The sequence below is a fragment of the Ambystoma mexicanum genome, chromosome 4p, assembly GCF_040938575.1.
Source record: "Ambystoma mexicanum isolate Mex_15411 chromosome 4p, UKY_AmexF1_1, whole genome shotgun sequence".
Classification (NCBI taxonomy): Eukaryota; Metazoa; Chordata; class Amphibia; order Caudata; family Ambystomatidae; genus Ambystoma; species Ambystoma mexicanum.
In genome coordinates, this window is record NC_090927.1 from 442,956,376 (window position 1) to 442,977,178 (window position 20,803).

Below are 20,803 nucleotides of genomic sequence, written 5' to 3' on the forward strand. Positions count from 1 at the left end.
GGGAGGCAAGGTACCCATTGAAAAAAACGTACCTGCACACAAGAAAATATGATGGCCATTTGAATGAGATGTGGCAGCAAAAGTGGCAACAGACACTCGATTCATTGGTTGAATGACGGAGAAGGAGACTGGTTGTGCTTGTAATCAAGGGTCCTATAGTTTGTGTACACAATGGGACGTTGTTCATTTAGTGAGGTTCATGGTGGCCATTTTAAGGGGAGGGCTTCGTTGCCTCACCTGATGTTAAGTACCCTATCACTTTCCTTCACTGTTCTATACTGATATGGATCTTATACTTAGATACTCACGTAGAGCCTATCACTTCCCTCAGTAGGTTTTTGTAGTTTTCCACATAGGATGACGTTGGTAATGACTCAGGTCAATAAGTCACTGATGATGATTTTACCTAATATAACCTCAGTTTTTTGTAAGATTTGTTGAGTAAGAGGTTCGAGCGAGTACTGATGTGCGCTGCACTCCCTGTTTTAGATAGTTGATATTAAAACAGATTTCCTTTTGCCAAACTACCTGAGTCGTCTCGATTATTGATGATTGAATAAAATCTGCATCCCCATCCATCTCAAGGGTAATTGCTACTCATTGAAGGGGCTGGGATATCCAGGTCAGGTGCCTTTATAGCAGCTGGGAAAACAGCTTGCGGTAAAGGTGCACCAAATTAGGAAAAAGGTTCATTGCTATGAGCCATTAAAGGTAAGCTTGTCCCTGTAACATAAATGTTACAGTTCAAAGGAGAAAGGGGATACATTGTATCTGCCCAGCACTCCACATAAGGTGGGGTGTGCTGGTTTCACCTAACAAAATGTAAAAGGGATCCAAAGATCCGTTCTACCTTTGGGAACTGTAGTTCTCACAAGGTTAGCCAGAGAAAGTTAAAGGGGAGCCCCAAGGGAAACACTGCAACAATAAAAAGGTATATACCAAAAGTTGTCAAAGAGGATAAAATTAAAAAGACACTATGCAGAGTTTTAAAAATGACACCCATAAAAAGAGGAAAAGATTCTGTGATTGTGGAAAAAGGTTCCCACTCACTGAGGTATAGGGAAACATAATCCACCAGTAAAAGCAAAATGTTCGGGGGTTGACACAGGTCAGGACGATTTATCATTGCTATGAAAATCTTACCTAACAGAGAGGAAGGAGGTCAACCAGTCCAGAGCTAGGTCCTTGATGCCGAGGGTATCACAGAGCCTATTTATAACAGTGGCATGATTGACCATATCAAAGGCAGAAGAAAGATCAAGAAGGATGAGAACGGAAGGAGAGTAGGAATCAAGATTTGAGAGCAAGACTTCACGGGTGTTCAGGAGTGCCGTTTCCGTGCCTCTGGCAGCTCTGAAGCCAGACTGGTGGCCGTGGAGACAACCAACAGATTCAGTGTGTTGGATCAGCTAGGAGATGAGCAGCTTCTCCAAGGGTTTTCCCAGGAAGGGGGTAATGGACGGTGGTAGTTAGCCAGGCAGGAGGGGTCAGCAGAAGGCTTTTTGGGGAGAGGGTGCTGATAGGCAAAGTTTGCATGCAGTACCCTCTGGGACCACTACACACAACTATGACTACAGGTGTAAGCAAAACCAACCTTTGGTATAAGTCTGTACGACACAGTTTTTGGTAGCGAGCTGAGCAGCCAGGCTTATCTCAAGAGGGAATGTGAGCTGTAAGGATGTTTCCCAGAGGTCTACAATCACCACAAGTATTGAAATAGACTCTTATAAGCAAGGTTTCCTGGTAAAACACTTATTAATTTATTACACTGTCAGTTAGAAAACATTAAAAAGGAGGCAATCATTATCACAAAAAAATATACTGCAATACTTCACATTATCTGGTTCTGAGGCATTTAAACTACTTTGAAGGAGGAGCAAAATGGCATTCACAGCATTTGAAGTAGGAGCAAAAAGGCATAAGTTAATAAAACGAATAGTAGAATTATTCTTCAACAGTGCAAATAGTTTGAGTTCACCAGAGCAGTTGTTCCAATGCACTAGGTAGGCCAAAGTCAATGGGCTAGAATCTTGTATAGTAGAAACGGTTCTGGTAGTTAAACGGAAAAGACTTTGCCATGGTTCGCTGGAGTAGTTCATAGAAGAAAGTTTCATAAGTCAGGTCACAAGCTGACTAGGCCTGCAAGTTGCCAAAGTTCCACGCACTTTCGCAGTGAGAGGTAAGTTCTCTCGGACGGGCACTAATGCTTTCACAGTACCTTATTTTGAAGAAAAAGATGCAGCTGAGGACTTCTGTTCCTGGTAATTCCTGAAGATCTTGCTGTTCCTGAGCCTCAGTCATGGGGACAAGATGGAGGACGTTGGGGGACACCTGCACTGCACGGGGACTTGTCACAAAGCTGGCAAACTGTCAAATCTTCCAATTCCGGTAGCTGTCGTCAAGCACACAAACTGGTGTCCTTCTCCCTGGCTATTCGGTTTCCTGCAGCACTCTGAGGAAAATAAAACCAGCTCCGAGAATGGTATCCAGGTGGCTTACGAGTTCATTGGTCCCACCAACTCAAAAGGAAGAAGTCGTCCTTGAAGGGCTTCTCTGTCGAGATGAACTTGGCGATTCGGACCTGCAGCAGGGCTTCACCGGACAAACCAACGGTCCAGGAGTTGCAGCAGCCGTCCTCTTCCAGCTCGTCTTCGGTTCTTTCGTTCCAGTGATCGACTCTGCCTTCCAACCCAAGAGACTCGCCTTTTAAACAGTTTTCTCCCATTCATTCGAGCCTAGCTGCCACTCACCCAGCACAGTGGCTGTCCTTGCCGGACAGTCAGCCAGCCAATCATGCCAGAGTGAACTTGGGTCTCCTAGGAGACTAGGCACAGGGAGTTTCGGGCACCTCCATCACTTCCTGCCCAACCCAGACACTCATGCGCCAGAGGCGGTCTTCAGTCCTGAAGCATGCCAAAGGCGTAGGAACAAAGGGACCAAACCCAGTTTGGCGCGCATAGACAAACTCTAGAAGGACCTTTCCAAAAAGAAATGGTGAAAAAAGAAGACCGGGACCCGTTTAAACAAAGGAGGCTCAGATGCCATCTTGAAAAACGTGGCTCCCGCGATTTTATGCTACCGGTGTTCACGGTCGGGAGAAATCATGGTAGTTTGTTGTAAAACCACTGCCACCAGCCATTTTGAGAGGAAAGGGTAGCATTGGACTGCTACATGAGTTTCTAGACATAGGGGATACAAGGTAACCCCTCCAGCACTCTATTGTAAGATAGGGGGTGCTGGGTCTAGGAATTTAAAAAGACTAGTAAAGTCAATTTAACTTCACTTTCTCTGGGAAACAGTAGTTTATCCCAGAGAAGGTATCTTAACCTTGGGACAGCCTAAAAGGCCTCCCTGTGTCAGTGCACTGAGGGTGCTGTGTAACACACATGAAAATATGATGCCTATGGAGTTGTCTAAAACTCCATAATCAAAGAAGACAAGAGTAAAACACACATCAAAATACATGAGAGTGTGAAAAAAGGCTCACACTCTCTCCAGGTAAAAAAAGTCAAGTTCTGAAAATCCAGCAAAGTTGCTGTGGGTCTCTAAGGTGAAGGGAATTAGCACATTTATGAGAATTATCCCTAACAGGTGCACAAGGGAGTGCTTGAGGGGTGCGAAAAGGAGCCAGTGGCAAAGTAGTGATTGCAGAAATCAGCCATGACTGTAGCAAGGGATGCAATGCTATCCTTGATAGTTCTGCAGGAGCAGGGGAGCACCTGTTTGGAGGAGACTTTCATAGAGACGACTTGTGTAGAGATCTCATCGGGAGGTATCGGCGAGAAATAAGTGAGTTGGAGGGAAGGGGATGGGGGGCAAAGGATGCCTGAGAGCGGGTGAGGAAGAAGGGAGGGGTGCAGAAGAGAATGAGGGCAGAATGGTCTAGGTTTTGGTTATGAAGTGGGAGGACAGTGCAGTGCAGAAGGGCTGGGATGGCAGAGGAGAGGTGGAAACTGCAAAAGGATTGATGAGTTCTTAGCAGATTTTGAACAGTTCAGCCGTGTTGTTAGTGGCCCCGCAGATGCAGGCTTTGGTATAGGCTTTCTTCTTCGAGAGGATGGAGAGTCTTTAAAGCCTTTGAAGCAGGCGGCAGGCCAGTCTGTCAGAGGATGTGCTCGAGGCCTGCCACTTCTGCTCAGCAACTCTGCGCTTGGGTTTCAGAGGCTAGGTCGGAATCATACCAGGTGTTGCGTTTGGAGGCAGGCTTCATGTGGATCCTCATGACAGGGGAAAGGATGTACAGAGTGTTGGAGATGGAGAGGTGAAGGCTATCATGGGCTGTGTCGGTGTGAGAATCAGTTGCCAGAGTGGGAGAGGGAATGAATGTGGCAGCAAAACCGGCAACAGACACTCGATTCATTGGTTGAATGACGGAGAAGGAGACTGGTTGTGCGGGCAGAGGCTGAGATGGGGGACCCAAGAGATCAAGGTAAGTGGACAGGAGGGCTTGGTCAGACTAGGAGAGGGGTGTAGTGTGAGGGTTGGAGATGGGGATGTCTGCTGAGAGGAGAGCATTCAAGGTGTTTCTGGCTGAGTGCATCAGACCAGAGGGAAGAATCATTCAGGAAACAGAGTCACAGAGGCTGCGGAAGAGTTCAGAGGCCGCATCAGGAGAATCAAGGTGAATACTGAAGTCTCAGAGGAAGGAAGCTTGGAGGTGGAGGTGAGGTTGGTCCATTCTGAAAAGAAGATGGATACCAGACAGGGGTCCTGTAGATGGTGGCAAGAGTCAGCGAGAGGACAGGAGAGACACCAAGCCCGCAGACAAGGCATTCGAAGGAAGAATAGGGAATGATAGTAGCAGTGAACCATTCAGCAGGGAAGATCAGGGCCACTCAGACCACCAAACCGGTTAGGCCTGGGCTTAGAGAGGATATGGGCTTCCAAAGTATTGATTGATTTCAAACACCCTAACCACCTTTTGCATTTTCAGAACATATACCCACATTTCACCACAATATGCGAGAAGGCGTCACAGTGGTGCTGTAAGAGAAGGACTGCCTCTAACCATTGCCATGCCAACAAGAGTCTCATCTTTTCAGAGGTTCATTCTCTTTCCAGCCTCGGTTCACAATATAGCCCCAGTTTAGCTCAGTATCATAATAACGCTTTCTTGGGGGATAGAAGTACACGCTTAATCAAGTTGTAAGGACCTGAGAAATTCTAACACTGCAAGAAACTAACAGCCACACACATTGCTTCATGGCCTTGTCTCATTCCAGCAATCTACTTCTCCAATGCTCCTGCTTCCACTCTTCCTGCATATTCCAAATGATGTCCTCACGATTACAACGGATCCTTGTACCACACCCAGTGCGCACATATCTGAGTATAAGAGATTCTGCACTTGTGAAGAGTTGAACAAACATATTAAAGGTACTTTACGTGGCTCCTGCAACAAAAAGCAATAGCACTGTCTAGGGTGCTTATAAAAAGGCATGGTTCGTGAATCTAGGTCCTGAACTGACTGGAGTACGTGAGATGAATGTTAAGAAGGACACAGAGATGGGAATTACAGCCCAGCTTCATACAACATGACAGTGCTTGAAATGAGCAGTCATGTCAGCGGGGGAGATGAGAACCACCGCCAGAGGAACCTGAAAGAGATGCCTGCATCTCTGCATCATCATGAGTGTTCAAGCGACATCTCCGGCACCGCCTCCCCTGTGACCTTCTCAAGACTTTACCTTACTTCACATGCAAGAATAATGATAGCACAAAAGGCGGCAGTACTTTAGCAGCGTTAATACTTTCGTTCCCGTCTTGAGAAGTTCCTGCAATTTGCTCTTTCAAAACATATTTTCTTGCCTCTGCACAGCTTAATGTAAGTATTACTTCGGTTCAAATAGTGAGACACTGAGGAAACACTCACATGTTTACGTTATTTAACTAAACAATACATCTTAATAAGGCCATGAAACTGTATTATGCAGAGTATGTCATTTAAATATAAATAAGACATGCACTTTGAAGCCATTTGGCGCTATGTAGCGCCAGACAAAACATCCACATAAACATATATATTAAAAAAGGGCACGTTGCATTTGTATTATTCAATTTATCAACACAAACATTTTTGGATCCATTCATTGATCAACAGGGAGCATCGTGTACTGAAATGTAGACACGCGCACTTACCCTCAGTGACTAATTCTTCGTCCTCGTTGTCAGTGCTGCTCAGTTTCTCTGGATCACTCTCCAGCACATCGCTTGCAGCCCCCCTATCACTCGGTACGCTGGAGCTAACAAAGTAGGATGCCAAGCCAAGCTCTTGTTCCAAGGTTGTCCTCACTAAAGGGGATGAATTCACCAAACGGAGGTCACAGTACCTTAAAGAGCTGCAAAAGAGCAAATAACCAGTAAGGAAAGAGCATAGTCCCCAACTTTAGCAAACGTGTTAGGGAGAATTCTCAGAAATGTGCTAATTCCTTCCACCTTAGAGACCCCCAGCAACTTTGCTGGATTTTCAGTGCTTGATTTTTTTTTACCTCGAGAGAGCGAGACCCTTTTTCCTACTCTCTCATGTAATTTATTGTGATTTTAGGTTGTGACTCCAATAAGGAATTAGCTCCTCTATTTACGGGTAAGTCCAAGTTCAGTGCCTCAATTACCAAATTTGGACTATTAGAACTGGGCTCCATACCTCTGTCTGTGCTGCGTACTTTCTTTAAGGCAGGCAAGTATAGTAAAAAATAGCCCTACCTTGAGTAGAATTTCACCCAGCTCGTTGGGTAATCAGAAAATATGCTGTAACTCTGGTTGCAGCTGACTGCCGACTGCACTTATCTGCGCTTACACTACGCTTGTGCTCTGTGCAGCGTGCTAGTACTTGTAGTCAGGTCAGGTAGGCGGAACAAACACACGACTGCGAGATGGCAGGATAGCAAGAGGAACAACATTCAACCACAAAAGAAAATATCAGTTTGGCCTCAATTGCCGACTGTACTTGTCCGCACTTACACTGCATGCCGTGCAAGTGCTTGTTGTTAAGTCAGGTAGGCAGAGAAAACACTGGACTGTGAGATGGCAGGACGTCATAAGGAACAACGTTAACCAGAGAGGAAAATAGCAGTTATTATCCATATTCAACTAGCAGCAGATAAGGTATTTTTTCTCCAATAAAGCCAGCTCTTTTGTTGCATGTTTTTAAAAGCTTGCTTTGGACGTTAGCAGATGCTTGGGGGAATGTCCCAGCCTTAAGTTTAGGGCTTGGGGTTATCGGACCAGATCAACAGGCAATGCTTACATTTGTTTTTGTTTCACACACACACACACGTATATGAAAAATATACTTTATATCTTGTTAAAAAGTGAAGTGCTTGGAGCAGGCGGTAGAGGGGCATCACTTATGGGCTCAACCCTGGGTACCCCGACAAGGTCGGGCACAGAGCCTCTACGTTAACCATTTAACACGGTCCTCTCTGGATTCTTGGGACAGTGTGTGCAAATTGAAGGGACCCATTACCTTCCCCTCCCCATTTCACGCTGGGGAAAGTGGGTGAGGGATTTATTTGATGGTTGGATGGGGGAGCAAGAAAGGTGCGAGGCCTATTCTTAAACGGTAAGATCCGGTGATTTGAAGACTGTAAGGTGTCTCTGGGATTAGAGGAAGCAGACCGATTTAGATACTCACAGGCCAGGCATTGGGTTCTGCAGCCATCCAATTTGAAACCAGCAGCCAGACAGCTGTCGTCATTAAAAGTGGTGTTTCAAGCGTCGGCAGACTCCAAAGGGCTCATCTCTAGCCTCTATAAATCAATCAATACTTTATCCACTCCCAATCGCAGATCCTATTGTGATGAACGGGAACGAGAAATGGGCCTCCCATTGACTTTGGATGATTGGGAAAGATTTATAGTGGGGAAATGTCTATGTTATTTAGTTATTTATTTATTTATTTTAGCATTTTTAAAGCGCCCACACAGCCCGCAGGCATCAAGGCACAGTTATAGGAATGTTTTTTTTGCGTAATAGTTTTTTTATCGTTGTCTTAGTTGCGTATTTATAACGCGCTTAAATACTGGTATTACCCAAATTGTTCGTTTACAATTGTTCGAATGAACAATTGACTGAATTTAAAGGGTCACAATTGACCTTTTCACAATTGACCGAAGCGGGTCGCAGTACAGTGACTTGAAAGTACTATTTAGCGACCACCACCCATTTGGATGTGAATAGTGTTCCATCAGCAAAATAAATAAATTAATTTGACATTTTTTCACGGATACCATTGGCATAAAAGAGTGGATTTTAAACTCTACCTATTATGGCTTCCCAGGCCAGCAGAGAGGCAGCAAGGAAAGAACAGGCAACTTCACTGTTCAATGAAACTTTACCAACAGTCAAACAAAAGGATTTACCTAAAATAAATAAAACAAAGGACAATAATGAAATAACTTTGCTGAAAGACCTAGAAAAGTTGCAGAAAAAAGAGATCTCCAAATGGTGGGAAGAGCACTCTTTACAAAATTATCTAGATGTGGGGAGAATACCACGTGGGTTACGTATCCTCACCATACCATCATTTGAGGAACAAGATCCGGTAATGTTGCAGGAATGGGGCGATGCAACTAATCATTGTTCCAAAACATTTTTACAGTTGTTGGTCAAATATGCAGGCAACGATCGAGAGAGAATTTTGCAACAGATTGCAGATTTGGAAGGAAAATTGAAAACAGTTAAAGAAACAGAAGAAGGAAAAAAGCTTCATACAAGCATTGAGACAGGACTACAGTCCTATGAGGAAGAAATAAAATTAAGGAAGCAACAGAAATTCCTAAGGGATAAAGGTGATTATGAGCAAGGTCGAGTCTATACCTTTGCACATAGATTTGATCAAATTCGACAGAAGGCAAAGGAAGTACTAGTGGCCCCTTTGGCTGAAAATACTAATCCTCAAGAATCCGCAGCCTCTACTTCGGAGTCAGACGTGACTGAAGGCGAAGAAGATCAGCCAATCATACGCCGGAATTTTTTTGAGGAAATGAGACTGTTGTGCCAAGATGGACGAACAAAAAACAAAAAAGCCAGAGTGGGGGCCGCAAACACCAAGGGTCGAGGACAAGGTGGAAGAAAAAAACGAGGAGGGGGCAGAGGGGCAACAAATTTAGACAACTCACCGCCATCAAGATCGCTGCGCTCTGGAAAATGACTAGTCAAGTCAGAGATGCCACTAAAAACAACAGATTATCAACCTATCTGATCATGTTCTTACCACAGAAGAGGAACACATTTTGAAACTGGGGCTGAATTTCTGTCCACTTGCCGGTTTTAATTATGTGGAAACTAGGATAGATTTGGACAGATTTATTCGCAAACTACGACTCAAGAGGTTTTTTGACACTTTTATGTATAAGAAGAAACCAAAAGACATTTTGGAGGGAAAGACAGAAATCACAATTGCGGAAATGGATACCCTGATAATTCTAGATGATCTAGAACAGGAGAGTCATGCGGAAAACAGCGAGTTTGATACTAATTTACAAAGACTGGGGATTTGCACAGACTGGCCATCTACTAGTAAGCTCCGATGCAAATCAAAATTTAATCCGTTAAATGCTCAGAATAGCCACATCAAAGCTTTTGCGAATGTAGTCATAGATGAATTAAAAGAAGAGAGAAGAAAAACTCATAGACAACCCAAAAGCAACCTGTCGAAAAAACAAAAGAAAGTATTAACTGAGATTGCTAAGCTAGATAAATATATCATAAAAGCAGCTGATAAGGGTTGTAATATAGTTAACATGAATAAACGAGACTACATCACTGAAGCTTATAAACAATTGAATGATCTGAAATGCTATGAACGACAAAGAATTAATCCCATTAAGCAATTGGAAAATGATGTATGGACTTTCGTAACCAGATGGCAAAAGGCAGATATTCTTGAGGAAGAAATGGCGAAATTCTTATTTTCCAAGAACTCTATAATTCCGACCATCTACTTCCTCCCTAAGATTCATAAGAACCCTCTCAAACCACCTGGCTGACCCATTGTGACATTGTGTGGATCACTCTTGGAGAATATGTCACAATTTATAGACGAGGTTCTTTGTACTTTTGTTACCACACTACCGTCATATATTAGGGACACAACGGATTTCTTGTTGAAAATCGACGAAATTCCCTGGGAACCGACCTATTTGTTGGCAACCATGGATGTCGTGTCTCTTTATACGTCTATAAAACATCAAGACGGGATTTCTGCTTGCCAATACTTCCTCAACACAAGATCATTAAATCATCTACAGCACTCTAAGATGATTTTAGAAATGATCGACATATGCTTGAAGAATAATGTTTTCATTTTCAACAATGAGATTTTCCGCCAAACGCAAGGGACTGCGATGGGCACGACCTTCGCACCATCATATGCGAACTTAATGATGGGATACTGGGAAAAAACTACAGTATGGGCTGAAATCAACGAAAAATATAGCGAAAAAATTGTGTTGTGGCTTCGCTACATCGACAATTTGTTTGTAATTTGGGACGGCTCCGCAGAGCTGTGGTGTGAATTTCTGAAAGTACTTAACATCAACAATGTAAATCTCAAATTTACGGAACAACACAACCGCACATCTATTATATTTCTGGACGTGGAAGTGAAAATTGAGGAGCAAAAAATTGAGCCCTGCCTTTACAGAAAAATCACAGGTGCAAACGTCCCACTACACTCGCACAGTGCCCATCCCAAGACTCTTCTATGGAGTATTCCGTATGGAGAATTTATCCGTATCAGATGGAATTGTAGCAAAATTCAGGACTTTGATCTAGCCAGCAGGGTAACGGCTCATAACTTCCTACAGCAACAGTACCCAAAAAAAGTTATTGAAAGGGCATATCTAAAGGTCCGAGAAATGAACAGACATACAATGTTAACAACATCAAAGAAGGACCTAGCAAAAGAAGAGGAACAAAACACCACCAGACTAATTTTAACATTTGGAAGCCATGCCAGTATCATCAAGCGGATAGTTAATAAGTACTGGAATGTACTAAAAGCTGATAAAGATATAGGCTATCCTGATATCACCTATCGCAAAAGTGCCTCCATCAAAGACCGGTTGGTGAAAAGCTATACGGCTGTGCTGGCTTCTTTAAGTGTACTCGATGCAAGATTTGCAAATATGCAAAGAATTGCAAAAGTTATGAACATCCTATATTGAAACATCCGGTTTTCATTAACAACAGAATCACATGTGAATCGGAACTGGTGGTGTACGCTTTGATGTGCTCATGTCTAAAATGGTACGTGGGAAGCACAAAATGCAAGTTGAAAGTATGTATCTTGCAACATGTGAGAGCCATTGTTAACAAGGACTGTTCTTACCCCATGGCCAAACATTTTTCAGAAATACATAATGCTGACCCGGCTTATCTTACGTTCTTCGGCATACATAAGGTTATTTCTGGTCCCAGAGGCATAGACAATGAGAAAATACTCCCTCAAGAAGAGACTAAATATATTTTAGACTTTGAGAGTAAGACGCCTCTGGGCCAAAACATTGATGAGGAGCTTTACACCTTCCTGGGGACATTACATTGAATAGGATATGAGACTCCAAGTAGCCCACATATATGTGTATAACCTTATATAGTAACTTTATATGTTTGATTTATTGGTGTGTTTCTATTTGTTCCTTTTTTACTTATCACTTTTAATCTTGTATTTTCCTTGGGGTGACTTGAAATTTGATCTAAATCCTGAACTGGTCGTGGAAAGTTATAAACGTGGCTTTTCTTTTTATGACTCATTGATTGCAGTATAGTATTAGAATGAGGGAACTTCGACATATCTGTCAGACTATTTATTGTCTTTTGATTATGAACATAGGCTCGATTAGGGATTGTGACATTCCTTATTTAGAGTTTGCATTAGGTATCTTAGAACACCTTCTTTTCTTTAACCTACCGTGCAACATCACTATGTTGAAGACATGGTTAATACACAATTGATAACATATAAAGAAATTTACCATAGTAAAAGTACTATTAGAGACAGATAACCACTATGTGATATTGCTAGATATTTTTGTGTTTAGCGTTATATTATACAAGAGATAAACTTTTTTAACATATTGAAGTATTTTAGAAAATGTCAAAAAATATGCACTGTGCATTTTATAATATGACATTATTTCTCTTTTCACTGTGAAAGTATTTTTATCACAGGAACGCATTTTTTTGCACACAAGCACTATGCACTTTACACTCTTTTAACAATTACTATGTAACGCGAAACCGTTATCATGTACATACATCCAAATTATGTGGGTGTCAAGTATTTATAAGAACTACCTCGCTTCAGGAATAGTCTTTACAAGATTATATAAGAGCATGTTATCATTGTCCAGGTACTCTTACAGAGAAGAGAAGATTGTACACATTTCGCTGCCTTTTTTCACATACTTGCAAATTCGATAACATTACGTTTTGAAAATGTTGATATGGATGTCTAAGAATTATAATTTTGTTTCCCAATCAACTGTGTTACTATACATATCTGCGTATCCCAAAACATAATACTGCAACGCCATGATTTGTATGCATACCACTAGGGTTTTAAAGTCATGCTTTATTTGAAAAACATAGCTTTGCATTGTCAGCTACACGAACCAACAGCCCAAACCAATATGGCTAACTACTGTTAGCTTTGGCTTAGAAGTCACCTTCTTTTTGTCATTCACTGAGGTGGGTGTGTTTTTTATAAAAATTAACTCCCTGCAGGTGATGAGTGACTGTGAACAAGCCACTAGGGTGTGGTGAAACGCGTCAGGCTGCCGTCAGGCTTGAATATTCCTTTTTTTAAACACTGCAAAATGAAATAAAGGTTGTTTTACACATTACAACCGAAGTCGCAGTGTTTGCTACTGGCTTTCCGTGTATTTTTATATTAATGGAACACTTGTTGTGGAGTGCTGCTCGTTTGGACAGTTTTTTGTGGAGTTTTCTGTGGATGCCGTTCACATTTCAAATATATATATATATATATATATATATATGTATATATATATATATATATATATCGGTTTGGTTATATATATATATATATATATATATATATATATATATATATATATATATATATATATGTGTTGGGTGTTTGGCATTGGGTGGGAGGTTGTGGGGGGTTTCCCCCCACATATATGGTACAATTGGCCTTCACAATTCGGTCAATTGTGAAAAGGTCAATTGTCATTCGAACAGTTGTAAAACGAACAATTCGTATACAACATAAATATCCAGAGGTTTCTAAAATGAATGCCCCCATCTGGCTGAAAACCAATCTAAGATACTTGCTAGATGGTATAAAACCCCCAGCGGCTTCATTATTGTCATCCTAACAACTCTAAAATGTGTTAGAGGGGGTGTGATGGGGAGAGTACTCTGCTGCATGTTCTGTGGGGGGGTGCCCTGCGATACAGGATTTCTGGTTGGAGTTGTGGTCTCAGCTAAAGGATATATTAAAGGTGGATGTACCAGAGGATCCCTAACTGTGCGTCCTGGGCCGTAATGAGTCCCTGATACCATCTCACACTTGTCACGAAATTAAGCTTATGGCCCATCTCTTAATAGCTGCCAATCAGTCCATTCTTCAGCTATGGAGGAGAGGAGAGCCGCACCTCCTACAACGCACCTATGGCTTGACAAAGCTTGGACCATATTGTGCATGGCAAAACGTACGTCTAACCTTAGGGACGCTCAGTTATCTTTCATGGCTGCTTGGACGCCTTTGATGAATCACAAGCAAGATGACTTTAACTCTCTATCATGCCTGAGGCGAGTGAAGGCCTTGAACCTAGAAAAATACCCTAAATTGTATGTTCGATTCATCAACTCCGTATGTCACTTGCATCACTCTGTTTAATTTGACTGTTAACTGGAGTACTCCTGAGGGGAAGGAGTAGAGGAGCAAGGGAAGCAGACATTTTTGCAATGTTGCTATCATTATGTCTTGTTAATCCGGTGGCTAGCCGGACATTGTTAAGAATGTCATAAAAACCAATAAAATATTACCTTTAAAAAAAAGAAAGTGAAGTGTTGATGAAGGTAACCGGTCCATAATCTGGGTCCACAAAGTCTCAAAGGACACAGTTAGCTCATTAAACTGCCTATTAGGGTACACCACAAAGAGAAAGTTCAAAAGTGATTGAGGGTACCACAATGTACAGGTTGTACCCTGGGGGTAATGGAGGATTTCAGCTGTTTCAACCAGGATTCACTCTTTTATAGAAAATAATGAGAGGGAAAGTCTTCAAATTGGGTAACCGGGATGGAAGGCCAGATTTGGTTGTGTTCCCAATAGGAAATATAGGACCCAATGTTAAACAGAGCTGCCACTTAGCCTAGATTACCCCCACAGGAAGTGAGAGGCAGAGCTAACCGATCAACAGTGGCCTAAGCCAGTTTAAACCAATATGGATGCTGCTATGTTGGTTCACGAAGAGACCACATGCTCAGAACTGCCATTATAAAGCCACCTCATGGTTGCCCTAAATAAAGGGAGCCGGGAGCAGGATTTAAAAAATGCAATGGTGCCCCAATGGCTGCCAAAAAAGTATATTGAGCTACCGATACGGCAAAAGAGCTTCAGCCACTGGTGAAACCAAGACTGAAACACAGCTCCCACCAACTTGTTCCCTAAAACCAATGTAGGGTGATGTAATCACCTTAGGGCAAAAACAGGGTGCCTGAGAGGAGCCCCTGTGACCGGGTGAATAAGTGGTGATCCCATACCATATATCTCAAGTAAGGTTAAAAGGTTACAATGGCAGGGGGCCTTCAGCAGAAGAAGAAACAGAATTCGGTGATCCAGAAAAATGTATGGCAAAAAGCTTATCTTAACTCATGCCCTCCCAAGACTATACCTATGGGGTAAATCACTTGCCTATTAGTTAAAGCCCAGTAAAGGAAGAGTAACTTTTGGGAGTCCCTGACTATCTTTGTTGTGGGCCAGTATTTGCAGGCTAAAGGTTCTACATCTACCCTTTGGAGTTGTGTTTCTCTTGTGAGAGGTAGTGGTTCCCAAAGACCCTCAGAGGACTTTTGATCCTCTGAATTTGGGATAGGGTTTACTGCAGAACCATCACAGAAGGGTCTAATGGCCCAGTGGAACTTCTGTACAGGCTTGCTCAGCCTTTTGGGAATACCCCTGTGCCTCCCATGTAGGAGCAGGTGGAATAAAGGTCTTAACCACTAAAGACTTAGGGGATGAACTAGTTCATCGTCTTCTTTTGGACCTGTGGAATTTACTAAACTTAGGGAAGACCTCCCAAGTAAGTTGAAGCGTGGTAGGTGTGGAATTTAACTTCACAACTCTTGGGATGAGAGTGGTGCTTTAAAAGATACATTTCTCTTCCAAGTCATTCCCAAGCAAATCTTTGCTAGGGACATTTTCTTAGATACTAATAGGGAGAATTAACTTCCTATTAGCTATCTGAAGGGAAATGTTTACAGTAGGGAAAGTCTTTAGTGGGCCACTAGATACCTTAGTGGCCTGCAGTGAACTATTCGCTAGGACCTCTGGCCCAAGTAAAGTAACATCAACAACAGTCTAACTAGCTACAGTGTCCCCAGTTCTAGTGGTGTGTTGGTCCCCCTTTATAATGGCATGGACATAATGCTGAGTAATGGGAGGAATCACAACCTGGCACTTACTGCCAACCCCCACTTTAAGAGAACCTGAAAACCTCTCTGGGATGTGCGCTCAAGTGCATATCTTCCAGTTGTAAAAATGTACGTCCCTGGGACGTGGCGTACCTGAATTTCCAGGAGATGTTTGTTGAGGAGATGCCAGGCTGTCGGTTGGTTGGTAGTCCGAAGAAAGATGACGCCAAAAATCAGCCCAACTCCAGCCCTAATGGCACAGGGCTGAAGGGGAACCAACTCCTGACGCCACAAATGAGGCACTTATCTGGATCTTAATGTGGCGCCAGAACAGTGCAAGCACTGACGGGGAAGGCCGTTCCAACGGTGGTACTGGGCTGGTAGATGTCAGGTCCAGCAGTAGGAACCAGGAAGAAGGACGAGGATGCAGGCAACTTGCTAGACAGGGCCCCAAGCCAATGGCAAACAGCAGACAGGATCAGGCAGAGGAATTGGAGGGGGACCCCAAGGCAGGGCCACTAGGAGGTAGGAGCAGACAGGGAGCAGGACCCAAGGCAAGGAGGGGGCACAAGGAGCAGAACAGGACCTGGGAAGGAAGGAATCGGGAGCGGGGCAGAACCAGGGAAGGAGCAACAGGAGCAGGGAACAACCCCTAACAAGACAGGAGGGGAAGGCAGGACAGGGGCCCTACCCAACAGGGCAGGGGAAAAGCAGAGTACTGAGCTGGTCAGGACTCACACAGAGCGATGCGGCGGGTCGGGAACCAAACCGCGTTGAGACGCGACTAGTTCCCGACCCGACCGCATAATAAGGAAGTCCCCGCCAGAACGAGGCCAGACACGCAACGCCTCCTCGCGCGCGCCCACAGTGCGAAAGCGAGGTTTGCAATGCAAGCTCGGCGCTGCCGCCTGACTGCGCATGCGCAGAGTTCCGGAGTCGGCGAGATGCGCCCGCGCGAGGCGGTGCCCCATGCAGCCGTGAACCCCCCCAGCGGTAACGGGGGTATAATCTCCAGGGTCATCCAAGACCAGGGGGGGCCCTCAAGGTCTGCCTGCAGGTAGGTGGCGGTGTCCTAACACTATGCCCCCTTCCAGAAAGACCAGGAGCCCCAGGCTTCCAGGGATGGCGAAGAAAGAATTTGCGAACCAGACGGGGGGGCATGCACATCACTCTGGGGTTCCCAGGTCCGATCAGAGGCAGGATAGCCCTTCCAATCCACCAAAAACTGGAGCACTCCCCGTCGGACACGCGAATCACAAATCTCCTGAACCTTTTCCCTCCACATCAATAGTGGAGGGACGAGATCCAGAACGACCATAGGGATCAGGTAGGTAAAGCTTCAGCAAAGAAACATGGAAAACGGGATGGACCCGCCAGGAAGATGGCAACTGTAACTGAAATGCCACAGACGAGATCTGCTTAAAAATCCTGAAAAGCCCAAAGTAGCGGGGAGCAAGTTAAGTGGGCAAGTTATATACCGGTAAGTTTTTGGAGGAAAGCCATACCTGATCCCCCACCTGGAAAGCGGGTTCAAGGCTCCGCCGCCTTTCTGCCTGATCCTTCATGCGTTTGCGAGCCTCAGCAAGGACATTCGTAGCCAAGGCATGGAATTCCTGGATCTTGGTCACAAGCAAATCAGCTGAAGGCACGGCACTGGGCTGGACCGGACAAAGTGGCAAAAGCTTGGGATGTAATCCGAAAGTACATTGATAGGGACTAATTCCGGTAGCTGAATGTACCGCGTTGTTGTAAGCCACCTCAGCTAGATCTAGATGAGCTGACCAATTGGTTTGGGTGGCGTTGGCGTAACAGCGCAGGTACTGCTTCAACGTTTGCTTTGTACGCTCAGTCTGGCCATTAGTCTGTGGGTGGTATCCAGAACAAAGGGCCCGCCGTACATCAAGGTGGCGGCATAGTTGACTCCAGAAAGATGAAATGTACTGTGATCCACGATCGGTAAGGATTTTCTCAGGAAGCCCATGCAAACGGTAGAGTTCGTGAAAAAATGCTTGTGCCATCTGAACCGCAGTAGGGATCCTGGAAAAAGGGATGAAATGGGCGATCTTGGTGAAACAGTCAATGACAACCATGATACAAGTGTTGTTTTCAGACAGAGGGAGATCTACAATGAAGTCAGTAGCAATGTCATGCCAAGGATAGGGTGGCGTTTCTATGGGTTTCAGAAGTCCCAAAGGTCTCCTTCATGGTGTCTCTGCCTGAGCGCAAACAGGACAGCTCTCCACATAATGCTTGGTCTGGCTAGCCCACCCTGGCCACCAGAATTGTCTTGCTATCAGTTCTTGGGTGGATCGAATGCCTCGATGTCCTCTGATCTTGGAATCATGGAATCCCCGTAAGATAGCAGACTGTAGTGGAGCAGTGGGAATATACAATCTGTTATCGTAGTAAAGCATCCCATCCTTTTCTCTGATAAGAGGTAGTTCCATCAATGTTATCCGTTCAGGGCTGGCCAAGGTGTCTCGAGCAACAGAACGCAGAAAAGATGAGACGTACAACAGATAATGCTTTGAGGCGAGAAGAGACTGGTCTAGATGGTCTTGTTCAATGTCGTCTTCGAGAGAGCGGGAAAGTGCATCCGCTTTCAGATTCTGAGAGCTGGGAATGTAAGTAATGGTGAAATCGTAATGCGAAAAGAAGAAGGCCTATCTTGCCTGGCGGGAGGTCCGACACTGCAAGGAACGGAGATACTGCAGGTTGCGGTGATCAGTACGAGCATCTACTGGATACTTTCCACCCAATAAATGGTGTCGCCATTCTTCAAATGCTGTCTTTATGGCCAGGAGCTCCTTCTCGACGACTGCATAGTTGCACTCGCTGGAATTCAACTTGCGGGAGTAGTACGCCACGGGGAATTCCATCCCTGACCCTTGGTCCCTTTGTAGTAGCACAGATCCTACGGCAAAGTTGGACGCGTCAGCCTCCACAATTAATGGTTTTTGTTCATCTGGGTGATGCAAGATAGGAGAAGTGCTGAAAGCTTCCTTAAGTCTCCTGAATGCCGCTGTGGCCTCAGACTCCCATACGAATGGCACCTTGCTGCTTGTTAAACGTGTCAAGGGGGCGGACAACTGGGAAAAGCGAGGAATGAATCGTCGATAAAAATTAACGAATCCCAAGAAACGTTGCAAGGACTTCACGTCGTGAGGCAGACTCCACTCAAGAATAGCTTGTGCTTTAGCGGGATCCATCTGAATGCCGGAACAGCTGATTACATAACCGAGAAACTCAATACTGTCCTGATGAAAAAGGCATTTCTCGGCCTTGGCATAAAGATGGTTTGAGGACAGTCGACTGAGAACTTCTGTCACATGGGAGACATGGTCCTTCAGACAAGAAGAAAACACCAAAATGTCATTGAGGTAAACCCAGACAGAGATTCCGATCAAGTCCGAGAATATCCCATCCATGAACCGCTGGAAGATGGCTGGGGCATTACACAGGCCAAATGGCATTACCCGATATTTGTAATGCCCTTATGGTGTTTTAAAAGCTGTTTTCCATTCGTCTCCAGGTTTAACCCGTACCAAATGATAGGCCCCACGGAGATCCAACTTGGAGAAGATACGTGTTGTACGCAGAGATTCTATGATGTCTCGGATCAAGGGAAGGGGGTACCTGTCCTTCCGTGTGATGTCGTTCAGCTGTCTGTAGTCCACACATGGATGCAAAGAACCTTCTTTCTTTTTAACAAAAAACAGCGGGAATCCTGCTGGGGACTTGGAAGGAGTTATGTGTCCCTTGCGCAGACATTCCTCCAGGTATTCATGAAGTGTCACTCTCTCGTTGGGAGTCAAAGAATACACCTTTCCGTGCGGGATGACCATGTCAGGTAACAACTCGATGGAACAATCACAAGACCTATGGGGAGGTAATGGTATGTCCCTGGGTTCTGAAAACACATCTTGAAACGCAGCATATTCCGACGGAACTGATTCCAGCAAGCAGACCCTGGGTGTTCTATCTCTTTCAATGCTCATTGTAGCTGTCAAGGGCTTTGGAACAGCCCTGGCTATATAGCAATTTCGAACACAATGAGGGGAATTGAAAGTCAGGGTTCGTGTTCCCCAATCAATCTTGGGGTTATGCTGCAATAACCAGGGTAGCCCAAGGACGATGGGATACGCAGGGGACTTGATCACATCCAGAGATACGATTTCCTGATGTCCATCGATTTGGAGCTGCAAAGGCCCAGAGTGTTGTCGAATGGGTCCAGAAGCCAACGGAGTTCCGTCGATTACTTCCACCAATGAGAGGTGTTCATTGGTAAGAAGAGGTATGCTGTTCCTGACAGCAAAATCAAGATCCAAATAATTTCCAGAGGCCGAACGTATCCACTGACTTGTTCTGCCAAGATACTTCAAGTTTCAATACCATCAAGACCACGGGCTGCATGGGTTGTAGGATTGCCTCAGAACCAGGAAGGACAGTTTCAGATGAAAGGCCCGTCGTAACCTTCCCAATACACGACAGGCCCTTCAGTTTTCCGACTTTCTCAAGGGTCGCAGGGGACAGGTCCCTAAAAAGTGACCTGCAGCTCCACAATACAAACACAATCGTAGATCCCTCGGCGCTTCTTCTCAGCTTCAGTCACTGGCCCTCTTACTGCACCCAACTGCATAGGTTCTGGACCGGTTTCAGTGGTACCTGCTACTCCTATGGGTATCGGCGGAGGTCTTGGGAAGGTTCTTTCATACCGTCGTCTTTCACCCTTACTTTCCGCCAATCGATGGTCAATCCGAAGCACCTGGTCTTGGAGGGCCTGTAAGGTGTCAGGTTCCAGTATATGTAGTAGCTCATCCTTATAGTCTTCTCTCAGTCCTCGCCGGAACAGTGTCTTCTGGGTTATAATGAATCAGTGGCTATCTGGCGAAAAGGGCTAATATAGGAAATGATGTTGCTTGAGCCTTGTCTTAAATCCACCAACTGGTTCTGTGCTGTGGCCGCTAGGTTAGGAGACTGGAAAACCTCCAAGAAGGCCTTCTCGAATGCACCAAAATCACTAAGAATGGCACTGTTAGCCGCAACCAAAGGTGTTACCCATGCCAGGGCGTTTCCGGTCAGGTTTCCCAGGATGTAACCAATCTTAGCCTTGTCTTGACTAAATTGTGAGGATCGATACATGAAATGGATTTTACAGTGATTGCAGAATTCAGCCACGCGTCTGGGATCACCA

At 44.6% G+C, this 20,803-nt stretch overlaps 1 protein-coding gene across 2 annotated transcripts in view; it reads right to left on the bottom strand.

Annotated features, from left to right (window-relative positions):
* GREB1 (growth regulating estrogen receptor binding 1) overlaps window positions 1–20,803 on the bottom strand; it is a 627,979-nt gene that overhangs the window by 166,500 nt on the left and 440,676 nt on the right. For both annotated transcript variants that reach the window (XM_069605957.1, XM_069605956.1), the window contains exon 20: window positions 6,139–6,338. In XM_069605957.1, coding sequence (XP_069462058.1) covers window positions 6,139–6,338 — 200 coding nt within the window. The remainder of the gene's footprint in view (window positions 1–6,138; window positions 6,339–20,803) is intronic.